At 31.5% G+C, this 18698-nt stretch overlaps 1 protein-coding gene across 1 annotated transcript; it reads right to left on the bottom strand.

Annotated features, from left to right (window-relative positions):
- Positions 1–16904: 16904 nt before the first annotated feature.
- LOC139489403 (uncharacterized) lies at positions 16905–17459 on the bottom strand. The gene has a single exon (XM_071275720.1). It carries the CDS (start codon positions 17457–17459, stop codon positions 16905–16907), a length of 555 nt encoding a protein of 184 aa, XP_071131821.1.
- Positions 17460–18698: the final 1239 nt, after the last annotated feature.

Genomic DNA, 18698 nt, shown 5'->3' with positions numbered 1-18698 from the left:
CTGGCTAAGTTGCCTATAAATTTCTAAAAAATGTTTTTCTCAATTTTGGATTTATATCATTGTCTTGCATGCTCAAAATGATTTTTAGGGAGTTTCAAAACTTATAAAACAACCATTTTCCAGTTTCAATTCACAAACACTGAAGTGTATGCACTTTGAATGTGCCTTATAATCCTTGATCCTTAAGTAAGCCCTAAAAATCCCTACCCCTTACATTCTTATTTGATATCTTGAATTATGTCTTTAATTTTTAAACAAAAATATCAAGTTAGTAAATAGCTGTAAAAATGACAAAAAAAATCATTAAATACCTGTAATCACTGAAACAACTAGTAAATACATGTAATTACTAAATTGACTAGTGATTACAGGTATTTACTGAAATGTTTAGTAATTACGTGTAATTCCTTATTTCACCTATTTGCTGTAACACTAAACTCAATAAACGAATTAAGTGGATGATTTATACGGCAAATTGTCAAGAGCTAAAAAATTGAAACAATACATGAGAACGTAATTAGGTATAGAATATTTAAAATATTAACATTTAAATACACAAAAAAAACTCCGAAAAGAAAATAATTTTAAATAAAGTTAATTTTATTATACATGTATTGTTAGAACAACAAATATGCCGAATGTCATAGTCTCGGATAAATCAAGTTATTAAAGGTTTACAGTTAGGAACAAATTTGAAAAGAAATAATGAAAATGCTTTAAAATTAGATTAGAATATTCAAGTCATCATGTATAAAAACGTTGATAACTTTATTCATAATTTTCCATATACATGTACACATTTTTGGAACTTTCCAGTTATATACTCCTTTTCAAAGATCAAAGACATTACACCATATTACGAGAGGTTATAGTTATGAACTATAAAAGGAAGGTCATAGATTCATATGTTAAAGATTAATAAAAAAATTAATCAACTGTAACAACGCCTGAAAAAACCCATCCCATTACTAATACTGCATAAGCTGATATAGTAAACACTTGTCTCTGTATTGTATCTACGTTATGGATTTCCACTGCAGTTCACTATTATGAACGACTGCCACTTTGCTTAAACCACTGTTTTAATTATAATCAAATTTATCTTAGATAACTGGATTAAAATAATGTACGCCGTATATGCGCGTTTCGTCTAAAAAAGACTCAATATTGACGCTCGAATTAAAAAAAGTTAAAAAGGCCATATTAAGTACGTAGTTGAAGAGCATTGCGGGCAATTGAGGGCATATTTTTTGATTGAGTTAAGCCTTCCAATGGATATTGTATCGTGTGTTTTTCTATGTTGTGATGTTATACTATTGTTTCAGAAAAAGGGAGAAGGTTTGGTACCATTAAAACGTTTAATTCCGCTGCAAATGTTTGCACCTGTCCTACGTCAGGAATCTGATGTACAGTAGTTGTCGTTTGTTTATGTAATTTTACCTGTTTCTCGTTTCTCGGTTTTTATATAGATTAGACCGTTGGTTTTCCCTCGTGAATGGTTTTACACTAGTAATTTTAGGGCCCTTTATAGCTTGTTGTTCTGTGTGAGCCAAGGCTCCGTGTTAAAGGCCGTAGCTTGACCTATAATGGTTTTCTTTTATAAATTGTTATTTGGATGGAGAGTTGTCTCATTGGCACTCATACCACATCTTCCTATATCTATATATTTAACTGTGACACTAAAAAAAGTCGTATGATTTATAAACCAACTCAACTGTCTCGGTATAAGTATAACTTCTATATACTTACTGTTATAGTCTTCAGTGTGCAGCATTAAAAAAAGAAAACATATTATAGAAAAATAATGTTCTGCGATATCCACTATTTAGATCTTATATATATGGCACAACTTTGAGGATTTATTTTGGTTTTCATAACTCTTAAACTTTTTCATTGATGTTGTCTTCAAACTGTTTTCATTCAATAGCAGTTGCTGAATTTGATTGGGACTAAAGTGCTCATCTTGCGTATAAAATTATAAACTTATTATTTTTTGTGCGATTTTATAATCGCTGTGTCGATGCTGATCCTGGTAGAAGTTTCATCCCTGAAGGAATCCCCAGCAAATTAGTCAGCGCTTCTGAACTGGCTTGAAATATCGTTGATATGGTCTTTTTCGGTAAACTTACTGCTCGTAAAATGCTATATATTCATTATGAATACTATTAGAAACTAAAGTAAATTTTGTATGATTGCAACACCGAAAACACTATGAAATAAAAACCAAGTGACACTTAGGTGAAGAATAAGCAATAACAGCCTACAACAATGAGCAAAGTCCGTAGTTTGATAATATGATGTTGGTTTAAAACCCCTTTAAAGAAGGTCCTAGTCAAATTTGGCACAACTTTTTTGGTTGTCAGTCCTTTTTTACCTCGTTATAAATGTTGTCTTTCAACTGTATTGATTCGAGCGCTTCACAATCTTTGAAGATAAAACTACCGTTTGACTTACTGAATTAAATGTCCGGTAACTTTGATCTGTTAGAAATATATAAATGTATGATTGTTTTAAACGTTATTTAAGGCTTGACTTTTTGAAGACTGTTATTATTCTTTCCATCGTTTTGTTTGTTCTTTGGCATGTTTTGTCGATTTTCTTTTCGCCTTATGAGTTTTAATTCTTCCTTTTGTTTTCTCTGTCTCTTTTTTTCTGATAACAACAACGGTGATACATTTTTGTTGGCATTCACACCGAGGGGATTTAGGTTGATCACATTCGTCAAATCTATAACATAGACTTGATGTGCCGGGTGTAAAATGAAACCGATCGATTTGATTCTTATACTACAATTATAACAAAACTATCCATTCAATAAAAAGATGCAAAACATAATCCTCCGAGAAAAATAAGAATTTACGAAGTAAGCTGGCTATTCAAAACAAATAAATCAACCACACAACAAGCTAAAATATGAAATGTATTGAGTGACCACTGTCCTTGTTAATGACCTCATGGTGTAAGCAACAAAGTGTCACGGGGCAATCCGTGTTAAATCAATGCCAAAATGTTGACTTAATTTGTGTTTTTACTTGCTAATTTCTTCAAAGCTACTAAAAAGCTGAAATAATTATACTTAAATTACTGAAATACTTGAAAACTGTTTGACGGGCATGATGACCTTGCAAGGTACGCACATACTAAATATAGTTATCCTATTACTTACAGTAAGAGAGAATTTAACATTACAAAAAATCTAAACTTTTTTTTCGAGTAGTCACTGAACCATGAAAATGAGGTCAAGGACAATGGACATGTGACTTCGTAACATGAGGCATCTATATACAAAATATAAAGCATCCAGGTCTTCCACCTTCTAAACTATATAGCTTTTAAGAAGTAAGCTAACACCGCCGCCGCCGCCGTAGCCGCCGCCGCCGCCGGATCACTGTCCCTATGTCGAGCTTTCTGCAACAAAAGTTGAAGGCTCGACAAAAATGAGGTGGCGGAAGCCGTGTCTGTTGTTTCTTCAATTTCGAGTTCTGGATTATATATTAATGGAACCCACTAAAAAAAAATTGGATTGTCAACGAAAAAGAACATAATCAATATATCGGAATGTGAAAATGAATGATCTGGCTTCTTTGATCTTTTTGTTTTTAAAAAGAGTCTAAAAGAACTCCGACTCATATGAAAATAAGCAGAGGTCGACAAGGAAAGGTGGACAGTTCGTTCCCATAGGAATGGCGACAATTTGTTGAAAAAAATCTACCTCCAAATTCAACAAATACGTTGTCAATAAGAAACTCCAGGGTGGTCTCTTGCAATAATAGAAGTCTCAGTAATCGTTCACGTAGAAATTTAGCAGGACAGCAACGAAGTATTATAGAAAAGACCCTCATTTCTTTATGAACATAACCTCCAAATTTGGTAAACAGATGTAGATATAGATCCTTGTAAACTTATTCATCCTTATAATAAACTTATTCTAAAAGGCTACCAATTTAACAATGTAATTAAATCTTTAAATATTTGTTTATCGGTATATAAATTGATTTTAAATTAAGACATAACTAAGTATGTTTGTTATTTAGCTATGACCATTCATTGCCCTACAATCTATCAATACCTTTATTTGGCACTGCACAAATTCAAGAGGTTTTTGTCTGACTGTTTATGACCTTTTAACACTTTAGTCTTATATGTTATTTGTTTAAGTTGTTATTTCCTTAGAACTAGTTTTTAGAAACTGTTAGTATGTTTGCTATTCAGCTATGACCATTCATTGCCCTACATTATATCAATACCTTTATTTGGCACTGCTACTCTCAGAACTGTACTTTGTGTTTCAAGTGTTTTTATTATTTTTTGTTGTTGTGTTTTCCGGATCTGATGAGTTACGTCCTTTTCAACTGGTTGCTATAGGTTTATCTTACGTTGTTCTTTTACACAACCGTTCCAGGAATAGGGAGGGGTGGATGCCCTAAAACATTTTACTCCCCACATTCTGCATATTGTAATATTTTATTTTGAAAATGTTTATAATTTAAATGATTTTGAAAAACACAAAATATCCAATATGCAACAATAGAATCAGCACATCTTGTTGAATTAAGTACAACTTGACAGTTATGGCACCAAATGTTTATATCAAAATTATAAAGCATAAAAAGTTTATTTTCCTTCGGAAATGCTGACCGCTGACATAAACGTTTTTTTATTTATACTCATACTTCAACTTAATTGGTCAGTAAGGATAACTTTCCTTTGTTCATATTTCGATAGACCATGTTTCTGAAAATACTTTCGTAGCCTATGTAAACATTTTGTCGATACCTATGTGATATATATATTCCTCTGCAATGCAAATACATGTATTTGTTGTGTCCCACGAAAGTTGGCATTCAAAAAAAATAAGACAAATGTTTTTCTAAAGGTTCGAAGACTCATATTCAATTCGTGAGTTAATCGACCAAAGTTTTACACATCAATAACCTCTCGCAAAAATGCGTTTATCTTCAAAATAAATTAAGCAAAAGCAAAAAAAACTGGTTTTATGGTAATTATCAATTTAACTAAAGAGAATTGGAATTAAGCACAAATATCATTTGATGACTATAAATATTTGATATTAAAAAAGCATCAGATATATCCTGATTGTTAATTTGTTCGACAGACGTGCTTTTCTAACAATTATTTAAGAACCGAAAGTTTTACAACATGATTGTGATAAGATGAACAGGAGAATAATGAATGAAATCAGGATAAACCAAAACCAAACTAAAATTCCAAGAGGTTGTACCAAAACAGGCTCCGGTCATCTATGAAGTTCTAGAGGGTGGTGGGGGTCCTTCATTTTTGTCTTCTTCGAATGATCTTTAAGGGCTTTTTTCTTTATCTTTAATAATAACATTTATTCTGTAAAATTGTCATAAAAATATTTTACTAACAAATTAATCTGTATTTATCTGATTTCTTTATTCCGTATAATGTTAATTTTTGTATTGAGTATTCTATTATTTTCTTAAGGAGCATATAATAAAACCAAGTTTGTTTTGAATAATGCTTTCAATTTAAATTAATTTAGCATTGTTACTATACTTTATATAAGGGAAATACTTTGTTTACATTAACGATTTCAACCAATATATTATTGAATGATTACGTCAGCTTAATTTTGTTTGAAAGAGAATACTTTTGATTACATTAACGTCGGAATCTGTACGAATTTCCCCCAATACATTGGGCCATTCCAGTTAATATCTGCTTAAGGGGGATGGATGGTCCTTTCTGAGGGGTGTAAAATTTATACATTTTAGGGGTGAAATTTGGGGTTTTTTCATCTGACACATGCACTTATACGCAAACATTTCTGAGGGTCTTGCAGCAGTAAAAAATAAAAAATAATGACATCTTAGGGGTTACAAAAAATACCTATTTCAGATCTTAGGGGTGCTTTGGAGTGTAAACAGTTTCGTATCATGCATTATCTGGTACATTTTGTATTGTATTTAAAGTTCTGATGGGTACAATCTTTGCAGTAAAAAATTCTGATAGGTCAATTTTTGCCATGAAAGCCCATCCACCCAATATGAACAGAAACTCTACATCTGATAGGTCTTAATTTATAGATCTGATAGGTAGTTTTTCATGATGTTTTTTTTCTGATAGGTATGAGAAAAAATCTCCCCATCCATCCCCACCTGTTAGAAATTAACTGGAATGGCCCATTATTGAAGGATTACGTCAAAATATGTTTATGATTACGATAATTTTATTTAAAGGAAAACAATGATAATTGTTACAAAATTGACAAATTGGTTCCATTAAATTCATTTTTAACAATTACACGTTATTTATATAGAAATTTTTTTTAAATATGCAGAATATTGCTTTTGTTGTGTACCAAATTTAACTAAGTCAATCTTTGTCTTGTTTTATATTATTGTAAAATGTCATGAACAAATCAGCTACAGAAAAGTTCTTATATTAATGCTATTTGTTGTATGCAAATGTAAAATGTACAAGTGTAAAAATTTGCAAATATGATGTTTAGTTTTCTAATAAATATAATTTTCCTATTACAAAACATTTGATAGAAAGTAAACCTTGAATTAAATAATTAACATTATTATGATTTCCTTATTGGTAATTTTGCTTTCAATACTTTAATAGTTTAATGATTAATTACACTAGAGAGCTATTGGATCGCCTACAAATTCAATATTCATTTGTGAAATTAAATGGGAAGTGTACTTCAATATTCACTGCATACAAATAACTATCCCTGATACATCGAGTGAGAGCAGAAATATGTGAGTTTCAGTTAAAGCTACATATGGAACTGAATTGAAGATTTAAAATGAGGAAAATCATTTCATTACTGTATCTTCTGACAGGTGAGTTTGTTTCATATTAATTTGGACATTAATTAGGAGAATGAAATTGACGACTTCCTATACTTGTATATATGTTACAGTAAATAGGTGAAATTAGGAATTACATGTAATTCCTGATGCACTTAGTAAATACAAGTCATTCCAAAAACTGCCCAGTAATTACCAGTAATTACTGATTTTAAAATGAATTTTTATACCTATTTACTAACTGTTAAAACAATGTTGTAATATGGTCAACTGATCAAAAGTTATGGTAATACCAAGGATTTGTATAGTCTTACTAAGCAAATCCTTGGTAATACTAATTAGAAAATCAGTGAGTATTCAGCTATCCAAATTTTAAGGTTTTTTCAGAACCCAGTGTCTCGCCTACTTTTGCTGTGAGTCGCAGGCCCAACAAAAATAGGAAAACAATTATTTATAATTTTCCTCTAGAAACTATCTTTTGACTAGTTCTGTAGAATCTTCTATCAAAATTTGTTTAAAATTCAGGATGGTTTATGAAATCTAAACTTTAACTGCAGAGTGTATGTTATGTTAAATGGAAAAAAATAGTCCGTTTAAATGAGAAATATACGAAAAAGTATAGTTTTTTTACAAACTTCAGTTTATTTCTAGATATTATCTTATGATCATAAACAAGCGTCTGTCCAATTTTGGTAGAAATCCAGGATATTTTGAGAAAATTATCAAAATTTTAAAAAAATTAACCACAGTGTGAATGTAATGTTAACTGGCATAAAAACTAAGTCCCTTTATAAGTAAAATACGGGAAAACTTGATTTTATTTTTGCAAAATTTACTTCTTGAAATTTTTCTTTTGATCATAAACAACTGAAGCTTCTGTTCAAGTTTGGTAGAAATCCAGGATAATTTGAAAAACTTATCAATTTAAAAAATATAACCACAGAGCGAATATTTGTGGACGCCGCTGGCGACGGAATTATTAGGTTGGTTCGCTATGTCTCGCTTTTGCGACAAAAACGCAGGCTCGACAAAAAGGAAAAGAATGTCAACATTGAAAGTAAAACAAAAGGGATGGACCATTTAGTTGACTTTTTCAATCCACATAAAGATCATTCTTATACAGGAAGAAACGATGATAAAATTTTGTTGGAGGTCTTGAAGAACTCATAAAAACACGGAAATATGTAAAAATGTGACTTTTAACGCCATTACGTCAGCTTCATCGCAAATGTCTGACAACAGAAGTCGTAGTTAAACCTATTTTGTAAAAGGAATGTTTTTGGCCAAGTTGATATGCAGAGTATGTCTGATGGAGATTTTAATATAACAAAATTATGAGATTTTAAGAATTATCAAGATCATTTAACCAAGTTTGCCATAATCTAAAAAATAGCTGGCTAAGTTGCCTATAAATTTCTCAAAAATGTTTTTTTCAATTTTGGATTTATATCATTGTCTTGCATGCTCAAAATGATTTTTAGGGAGTTTCAAAACTTATAAAACAACCATTTTCCAGTTTCAATTCACAAACACTGAAGTGTATGCACTTTGAATGTGCCTTATAATCCTTGATCCTTAAGTAAGCCCTAAAAATCCCTACCCCTTACTTTCTTATTTGATATCTTGAATTATGTCTTTAATTTTTAAACAAAAATATCAAGTTAGTAAATAGCTGTAAAAATGACAAAAAAATCAGTAAATACCTGTAATCACTGAAACAACTAGTAAATACATGTAATTACTAAATTGACTAGTGATTACAGGTATTTACTGAAATGTTTAGTAATTACGTGTAATTCCTAATTTCACCTATTTGCTGTAACACTAAAATAAATAAACGAATTAAGTGGATGATTTATACGGCAAATTGTCAAGAGCTAAAAAAATGAAACAATACATGAGAATGTAATTAGGTATAGAATATTTAAAATATTAACATTTAAATACAAAAAAAAAACTCCGAAAAGAAAATAATTTTAAATAAAGTTAATTTTATTATACATGTATTGTTAGAACAACAGATATGCCGAATGTCATAGTCTCGGGTAAATCAAATTATTAAAGGTTTACAGTAAGGAACAAACTTGAAAAGAAATAATGAAAGTGCTTTAAAATTAGATTAGAATATTCAAGTCAATATGTATTAAAACGTTGATAACTTTATTCATAATTTTCCATATACATGTACACATTTTTGGAACTTTCCAGTTATATACTCCTTTTCAAAGATCAAAGACATTACACCATATTACGAGAGGTTATAGTTATGAACTATAAAAGGAAGGTCATAGATTCATATGTTAAAGATTATTAAAAAAATTAATCAACTGTAACAACGCCTGAAAAAACCCACCCCATTACTAATACTGCATAAGCTGATATAGTAAACACTTGTCTCTGTATTGTATCTACGTTATGGATTTCCACTGCAGTTCACTATTATGAACGACTGCCACTTTGCTTAAACCACTGTTTTAATTATAATCAAATTTATCTTAGATAACTAGATTAAAATTATGTACGCCGTATGCGCGTTTCGTCTAAAAAAGACTCAATATTGACGCTCGAATTAAAAAAAGTTAAAAAGGCCATATTAAGTACGTAGTTGAAGAGCATTGCGGGCAATTGAGGGCATATTTTTTGATTGAGTTAAGCCTTCCAATGGATATTGTATCGTGTGTTTTTCTATGTTGTGATGTTATACTATTGTTTCAGAAAAAGGAAGAAGGTTTGGTACCATTAAAACGTTTAATTCCGCTGCAAATGTTTGCACCTGTCCTACGTCAGGAATCTGATGTACAGTAGTTGTCGTTTGTTTATGTAATTTTACCTGTTTCTCGTTTCTCGGTTTTTATATAGATTAGACCGTTGGTTTTCCCTCGTGAATGGTTTTACACTAGTAATTTTAGGGCCCTTTATAGCTTGTTGTTCGGTGTGAGCCAAGGCTCCGTGTTAAAGGCCGTAGCTTGACCTATAATGGTTTTCTTTTATAAATTGTTATTTGGATGGAGAGTTGTCTCATTGGCACTCATACCACATTTTCCTATATCTATATATTTAACTGTGACACTAAAAAAAGTCGTATGATTTATAAACCACCTCAACTGTCTCGGTATAAGTATAACTTCTATATACTTACTGTTATAGTCTTCAGTGTGCAGCATTAAACAAAGAAAACATATTATAGAAAAATAATGTTCTGCGATATCCACTATTTAGATCTTATATATATGGCACAACTTTGAGGATTTATTTTGGTTTTCATAACTCTTAAACTTTTTCATTGATGTTGTCTTCAAACTGTTTTCATTCAATAGCAGTTGCTGAATTTGATTGGGACTAAAGTGCTCATCTTGCGTATAAAATTATAAACTTATTATTTTTTGTGCGATTTTATAATCGCTGTGTCGATGCTGATCCTGGTAGAAGTTTCATTCCTGAAGGAATCCACAGCAAATTAGTCAGCGCTTCTGAACTGGCTTGAAATATCGTTGATATGGTCTTTTTCGGTAAACTTACTGCTCGTAAAATGCTATATATTCATTATGAATACTATTAGAAACTTAAGTAAATTTTGTATGATTGCAACACCGAAAACACGAAGAAATAAAAACCTAGTGACACTTAGGTGAAGAATAAGCAATAACAGCCTACAACAATGAGCAAAGTCCGTAGTTTGATAATATGATGTTGGTTTAAAATCCCTTTAAAGAAGGTCCTAGTCAAATTTGGCACAACTTTTTTGGTTGTCAGTCCTTTCTTACCTCGTTATAAATGTTGTCTTTCAACTGTATTGATTCGAGAGCTTCACAATCTTTGAAGATAAAACTACCGTTTGACTTACTGAATTAAATGTCCGGTAATTTTGATCTATTAGAAATATATAAATGTATGATTGTTTTAAACGTTATTTAAGGCTTGACTTTTTGAAGACTGTTATTATTCTTTTCATCGTTTTGTTTGTTCTTTGGCATGTTTTGTCGATTATCTTTTTTCTGATAGCAACAACGGTGATACATTTTTGTTGGCATTCACACCGAGGGGATTTAGATTGATCACATTCGTCAAATCTATAACATAGACTTGATGTGCCGGGTGTAAAATGAAGCCGATCGATTTGATTCTTATACTACAATTATAACAAAACTATCCATTCAATAAAAAGATGCAAAACATAATCCTCCGAGAAAAATAAGAATTTACAAAGTAAGCTGGCTATTCAAAACAAATAAATCAACCACACAACAAGCTAAAATATGAAATGTATTGAGTGACCACTGTCCTTGTTAATGACCTCATGGTGTAAGCAACAAAGTGTCACGGGGCAATCCGTGTTAAATCAATGCCAAAATGTTGACTTAATTTGTGTTTTTAATTGCTAATTTCTTCAAAGCTACTAAAAAGCTGAAATAATTATACTTAAATTACTGAAATACTTTCCGCTTTTGTTATATGATGTATCTAATGCATAATCTATATAATAAGTAGAATTTTAACTATCAACAAAGAGTGTGATAATTTTATTTTTCATGTTAAAGATTTCCCGTACAATACGGTATCTGGAGGTACCCTGTAAAAACACGCAATTTAGAAAATCATGACCATGAAAATTTACGACTTCAATCATGATTGTAAAATATAATGATTATCCTATAATTTGCAAACAAAAGTAGCCGTGTGTTATCTGTTAACTTAAACTCGATTACTAGAGGACTTTTTGGACACTGGGCACCCTAATATATGTCAAATTCGAGGTATAAGTCTAAAAATGAGGTGGCGGAAGCCGTGTCTGTTGTTTCTTCAATTTCGAGTTCTGGATTATATATTAATGGAACCCACTAAAAAAAAATTGGATTGTCAACGAAAAAGAACATCATCAATATATCGGAATGTGAAAATGAATGATCTGGCTTCTTTGATCTTTTTGTTTTTGAAAAGAGTCTAAAAGAACTCCGACTCATATGAAAATAAGCAGAGGTCGACAAGGAAAGGTGGACAGTTCGTTCCCATAGGAATGGCGACAATTTGTTGAAAAAAATCTACCTCCAAATTCAACAAATACGTTGTCAATAAGAAACTCCAGGGTGGTCTCTTGCAATAATAGAAGTCTCAGTAATCGTTCACGTAGAAATTTAGCAGGACAGCAACGAAGTATTATAGAAAAGACCCTCATTTCTTTATGAACATAACCTCCAAAGGTACACCGATGTAGATATAGATCCTTGTAAACTTATTCATCCTTATAATAAACTTATTCTAAAAGGCTACCAATTTAACAATGTAATTAAATCTTTAAATATTTGTTTATCGGTATATAAATTGATTTTAAATTAAGACATAACTAAGTATGTTTGCTATTTAGCTATGACCATTCATTGCCCTACATTCTATCAATACCTTTATTTGGCACTGCACAAAATCAAGAGGTTTTTGTCTGACTGTTTATGACCTTTTAACACTTCAGTCTTATATGTTATTTGTTTAAGTTGTTATTTCCTTAGAACTAGTTTTTAGAAACTGTTAATATGTTTGCTATTCAGCTATGACCATTCATTGCCCTACATTATATCAATACCTTTATTTGGCACTGCTACTCTCAGAACTGTACTTTGTGTTTCAAGTGTTTTTATTATTTTTTGTTGTTGTGTTTTCCGGATCTGATGAGTTACGTCCTTTTCAACTGGTTGCTATAGGTTTATCTTACGTTGTTCTTTTACACAACCGTTCCAGGAATAGGGAGGGGTGGATGCCCTAAAACATTTTACTCCCCACATTCTGCATATTGTAATATTTTATTTTGAAAATGTTTATAATTTAAATGATTTTGAAAAACACAAATTATCCAATATGCAACAATAGAATCAGCACATCTTGTTGAATTAAGTACAACTTTACAGTTATGGCACCAAATGTTATAAACGCTGACCGCTGACATAAACGTTTTTTTATTTATACTCATTCTTCAACTTAATTGGTCAGTAAGGATAACTTTCCTTTGTTCATATTTCGATAGACCATGTTTCTGAAAATACTTTCGTAGCCTATGTTAACATTTTGTCGATACCTATGTGATATATATATTCCTCTGCAATGCAAATACATGGATTTGTTGTGTCCCACGAAAGTTGGCGTTCAAAAAAAAAATAAGACAAATGTTTTTCTAAAGGTTCGAAGACTCATATTCAATTCGTGAGTTAATCGACTTAAGTTTTACACATCAATAACCTCTCGCAAAAATGCGTTTATCTTCAAAATAAATTAAGCAAAAGCAAAAAAAAACTGGTTTTATGGTAATTATCAATTTAACTAAAGAGAATTGGAATTAAGCACAAATATCATTTGATGACTTTAAATATTTGATATTAAAAAAGCATCAGATATATCCTGATTGTTAATTTGTTCGACAAACACGTGCTTTTCTAACAATTATTTAAGAAGCGAAAGGTTTACAACTTATTGATATAATCTCTATATAATTATACATGATTGTGATAAGATGAACAGGAGAATAATGAATGAAATCAGGATAAACCAAAACCAAACTAAAATTCCAAGAGGTTGTACCAAAACAGGCTCTGGTCATCTTTGAAGTTCTAGAGGGTGGTGGGGGTCCTTCATTTCTGTCTTCTTCGAATGATCTTTAAGGGCTTTTTTCTTTATCTTTAATAATAACATTTATTCTGTAAAATTGTCATAAAAATATTGTACTAACAAATTAATCTGTATTTATCTGATTTCTTTATTCCGTATAATGTTAATTTTTGTAATGAGTATTCTATTATTTTCTACAGATATTTTTTATTCTTTTTTTTTGCTAATTTTTCTCTATTCTGGATTCTTTTGTTTATTATTCTCTATTCTATCAATCCTATCCATATCCTAATCTATGCATAGGGTAAGAACAAACTAAGAGTTTTGAATAATTCAACTTTGTATAAACATTACTTTTACAAAATAATACCGTTTCATTGATATCTCATGTCAACACATTGACTACTACGACTAGACCTTTGAGACAAAACCTCCACCAACAATCACATCGACCAATTTTTAAGCATTCACACGAATAGAAAGTCTACATACACAGTTAGATTTGGTATATCAAAGAATCCCATTTATTCAATTTTTGATGAAATCAAACAAAGTTTAATTTTGGACCCCGATTTGGACCAACTTGAAAACTGGGCCAATAATTAAGAATCTAAGTACATTTTTAGATTCAGCATATCAAAGAACCTAACTGATTAATTTTTTGTCAAAATCAAACTAAGTTTAATTTTGGACCATTTGGACCTTAATGTAGACCAATTTGAAAACGGGACCAAAAGTTAAGAATCTACATACACAGTCATGACAGTTAGATTCGGCATATCAAAGAACCCCAATTATTCAATTTTGATGAAATCAAACAAAGTTAAATTTGGACCCTTTGGGCCCCTTATTCTGTTGGGACCAAAACTCCCAAAATCAATACCAACCTTCCTTTTATGGTCATAAACCTTGTGTTTAAATTTCATAGATTTCTATTTACTTATACTAACGTTATGGTGCGAAAACCAAGAAAAATGCTTATTTGGGTCCCTTTTTGGCCCCTAATTCCTAAACTGTTGGGACCTAAACTCCCAAAATCAATACCAACCTTCCTTTTGTAGTCATTAACATTGTGTTTAAATTTCATTGATTTCTATTTACTTAAACTAAAGTTATTGTGCGAAAACCAAGAATAATGCTTATTTGGGCCCTTTTTTGGCCCCTAATTCCTAAACTGTTGAAACCAAAACTCCCAAAATCAATCCCAACCGTTCTTTTGTGGTCATAAACCTTGTGTCAAAATTTCATAGATTTCTATTAACTTAAACTAAAGTTATAGTGCGAAAACCAAGAAAATGCTTATTTGGGCCCTTTTTGGCCCCTAATTCCTAAAATGTTGGGACCAAAACTCCCAAAATCAATACCAACCTTCCTTTTGTGGTCATAAACCTTGTGTTAAAATTTCATAGATTTCCATTCACTTTTACTAAAGTAAGAGTGCGAAAACTAAAAGTATTCGGACGCCGGACGACGACGACGACGACGACGCCGACGCCAACGTGATAGCAATATACGACGAAAATTTTTTCAAATTTTGCGGTCGTATAAAAATCTTAAAAGTAACTAAAAGTTAAATTGTAAATGAAATTAGTGTCAATGGTGTACTCTTACAAAAACCATTTTTCCGAAAGATTTCCTAAACTTTGATTTATGAAAATATATTGATTGTTGAAACATGCACCAGGAACAACATATAAAATATGAGAATGGAGCACTTATTTGCTACTAAATCTAAAAATACACCTGTACGTCATTGATGTTACTGTCAATGGGTGAGACCACTTTAATAAAGTAACACAATTGACCAGTTAAGTGAAACCACTGAATATATTATGACAATTAGAAATTTTTGGTATTTTTTCATGTTTAACAACAGAAACATCATATATTTTATGAAATATAATACTTATCTAACAATGTTTAACCCTGTAATGTATTACTTATACCAAGTTGTCACAAACTTGTGTATGCTGTAAACACCAATGACACTATTTAGTAACACTATTGACATGTTTACTTATTATTGTTATGTTACATAGTTTGAGATTTTTTAGCCGAAAACTTTTTCTTTTGCTTAGTGTTCTTTGTTTTGTGTTCAGTATTTATTAAAAGAAAAATTAGAACTTTGTTGTCAATGGTGATACTTTTGTGTCATTGTAGTTACTGAAGGGTGGTGTTACTATATGAAAATGCAATAATCTTAGGCAGTATCGATCTAATCATTCAGTCTTACACATTTTACATAGATTCAGTTTTAGTGTATAATTTTATATTAACAACAGCCCAAATTAGGACAGTTATGTGTTTTACAACAATGTATTCTGAAATTTATGTTCAATTAGAATGCATTTCTATAAAAAAAATAATGTCAGTAAGTAGTAATTTGAACCTAAACAACAAATTGGAACAGTTTTTTGGTATTTACAAATATTTGTTTACAACTAAATGCCTGTTTTAAATTGGTAACAACATTGACATGATTCTATCAAAGGATGACCTAAAATTGTTTAAATTGAAGGAGCTCCTAATTTTGCCCATTTCATATTTCTGAATATATTTGGTACCATATTTCAGAATAGCATGACATATTTTAATTTCTAAAACAATGACATCAGTTTCCCGAAATTTCCCTCATCGAAATATGCATGTTTTTTTTTAAATGAGCATTATATGCCTTAAACTTATTGTTGCGGAGACGATTTGAAATGTGCAGTGGAATAAATTGTTTCATATAAAGTTCGACGATTTTGGATTTGGGAGTTCGACGATAATATTATACCAATTTCATAATTATATCCATGTCATATAACTAACGAATGTTTGCTAATAACTACGTTTTAATCCAATATTTACAATATATACAATCATTTTGGTAATACAATTTCACAACATTGTTTTCGATGTTAACTTATTGCATGATAAAGACGATCTGTTTACGTCTGAACATTAGACATCAAATTTCACACTAATTTAAACTGATTCCCAGAGATGGTCAAAACAAAGTAATTAAATTAAATAGCCACAGCTGCACGTGCAGACGATTTTTACTTGAACTCTAAATGACTAGACTGACCTACTGAAGGTGTCATAAAATTTAGGAATACCGTTAAGATTAACCATTAACTTTCTACACAGTAATAAATTCTTTGGAAAATACTGTTATCTTTAACCAATCTTAGTAGACGAAAATGTAGCTCTATTTCAACATAATTATATTGAAAATTAACGATAAAAATAAACTTGCAAAATTATAAGTGCAATCAATAAAAACCGATTTCTACTCTATTAAAAAATCCTAACTATAAACAATCATACTAATAAAAACTAAAAAGCTATTGTCTTCAATTCATTCTCCCCCTCCTGATTGCTCTAAGCCAATCAAACAAACAATAATTAAACGATATAAAACTGTCTTTGATCTAAGTTCAAATTGTCAAATCTAAAACTATTTCAAAATATTTAACTGTCTAAATTGAAATGAAATATATGTCCATATTTGTACTTCAATTATTTATCACTGTCATTTTCGGAGGTTTCGATCTCTAACGGGCACAGTTTTGTTATTGGTCTTATCAATACAGTTTGTCCAAGTGAAACTTTTGCAACGCGAACATGTCCATCTTTGCCAGGGAAAACTTCGATTATTCTGCCAAGCGGCCAATGTCCTCTCGGAGCGTTCGGATTCATCACAAGCACAATATCATCGGTTTTCATGTTCCTTTTTGTTTTAGTCCACTTGTCACGTTTGTTAAGTCCCGGCAACCATTCTCTAATCCAAAGTTTCCAAAAATGTCTAATTAATTCCTGTATTCTTCTCCATCGTTTTCTCGGGTTAAAATCAGTATTATCAACGGTTTCTGGAGCGAAATGACCACCTAATTGTCCGTGCAAGAAGTGATTCGGTGTTAAAGGTGTATCATCTTTCGGATCGGCAGATTGGTACGTAAGCGGTCTCGAATTTATCAGTGCTTCAGCTCCGGTAAATGCTGTTAAAAGTTCCTCATCATTAATGTCTGCATTTCCTAATATTGCATAAATAGCCCTTTTTGCCGATTGTATCATTGTCTCGTGAATACCACCAAAATGAGCAGCTAACGGTGGGTTGAAATGCCACTTAATCCCTTGGTTACTAATTGAATTATGTATTTTATCCTTGTCTAAAAGCGCAACAAGTTCTTTCAGTTCTCTATTTGCTCCAACAAAATTAGTTCCATTGTCTGAAATCGCCCTTTCGGAAGACCTCGCCTGTTCACCATCCGATAAAATGCGTTAAGAAATGAGTCCGTATCTAATCCAAAAGCTACTTCCAAATGCACTGCGCGTGACGCTAAACATGTAAATAGACATAAGTATCTTTTCTGACGTCGTTTTCCTCTGCCCTGAACAGTTATGAACGGTCCACCAAAATCAACTGCTGTACGAGCGAAAGCATGTAAAGGTGTTTTGAAACGAATTTCCGGTAACGGAGCCATCACTTGCTCGGCAACTTTAGCTTTCTTCTTACGACACTTATAACACTCATGTTCATATTCTCTTATTTCTTCTCTCCCTGAAATAATCCAAAATCGTGACGATAATGCTGAAAATGTTTGATTTGTCCCACTAACATGTTTTCCAAGTTCGTGATATCGTTTCACAATAAGCTTCGTGACCCAATTTTTTCGTGGTAATATTATTGGATATCTTGCATCAAACGATAGAAATTCGGCGTTCTCTAAACGTCCATCACATCTGAATCGTCCATTTTCATCAATTCGCGGTTGTAATCCTAGCAATTTGCTGATTTTCAGTAAATCTTTACTTTTCATAAGAGCGTTGTATTCGTCTGAAAATGCCTCCCTTTGTGCATTTTTGATTATATCCAACTCGACATCTGCATATTCTACGGTAGATAAACTACCTTGACGACGTTGTTTTTGCTTTAGTCTGCAATTGTCAATAAATCTGTGCACATACGCTTGTACACGAACTAGTCTTATGACACTAGAATAACGTACGGGATCTAAACGCCAATCTAAATCATTATTATGAATACTTTTCAGTGTAGTATATTTATCGCTTGTTTTCTTTTGACACTTAAGTTCGGTATCACGTACGTTTTCTATCTGAATATTAGTGTCCGGCCATTGTGGTTCCTCATCTTGTAGAAATTCCGGTCCATTCCACCAAATTACGTCCGCCTGTAATTGTTCAACGGTTCTACCTCTAGATACTAAATCTGCCGGGTTAACTTTTGTTGGCACATGTCGCCATTGTTGCGGATGCGATGACGTGTGAATCTCTACAAATGGCTTGTACTCT

The sequence above is a fragment of the Mytilus edulis genome, chromosome 9, assembly GCF_963676685.1.
Source record: "Mytilus edulis chromosome 9, xbMytEdul2.2, whole genome shotgun sequence".
Classification (NCBI taxonomy): domain Eukaryota; kingdom Metazoa; phylum Mollusca; class Bivalvia; order Mytilida; family Mytilidae; genus Mytilus; species Mytilus edulis.
Note: the sequence above shows the minus strand (reverse complement) of the source record. Positions and strands in the feature narration are given on the sequence as shown.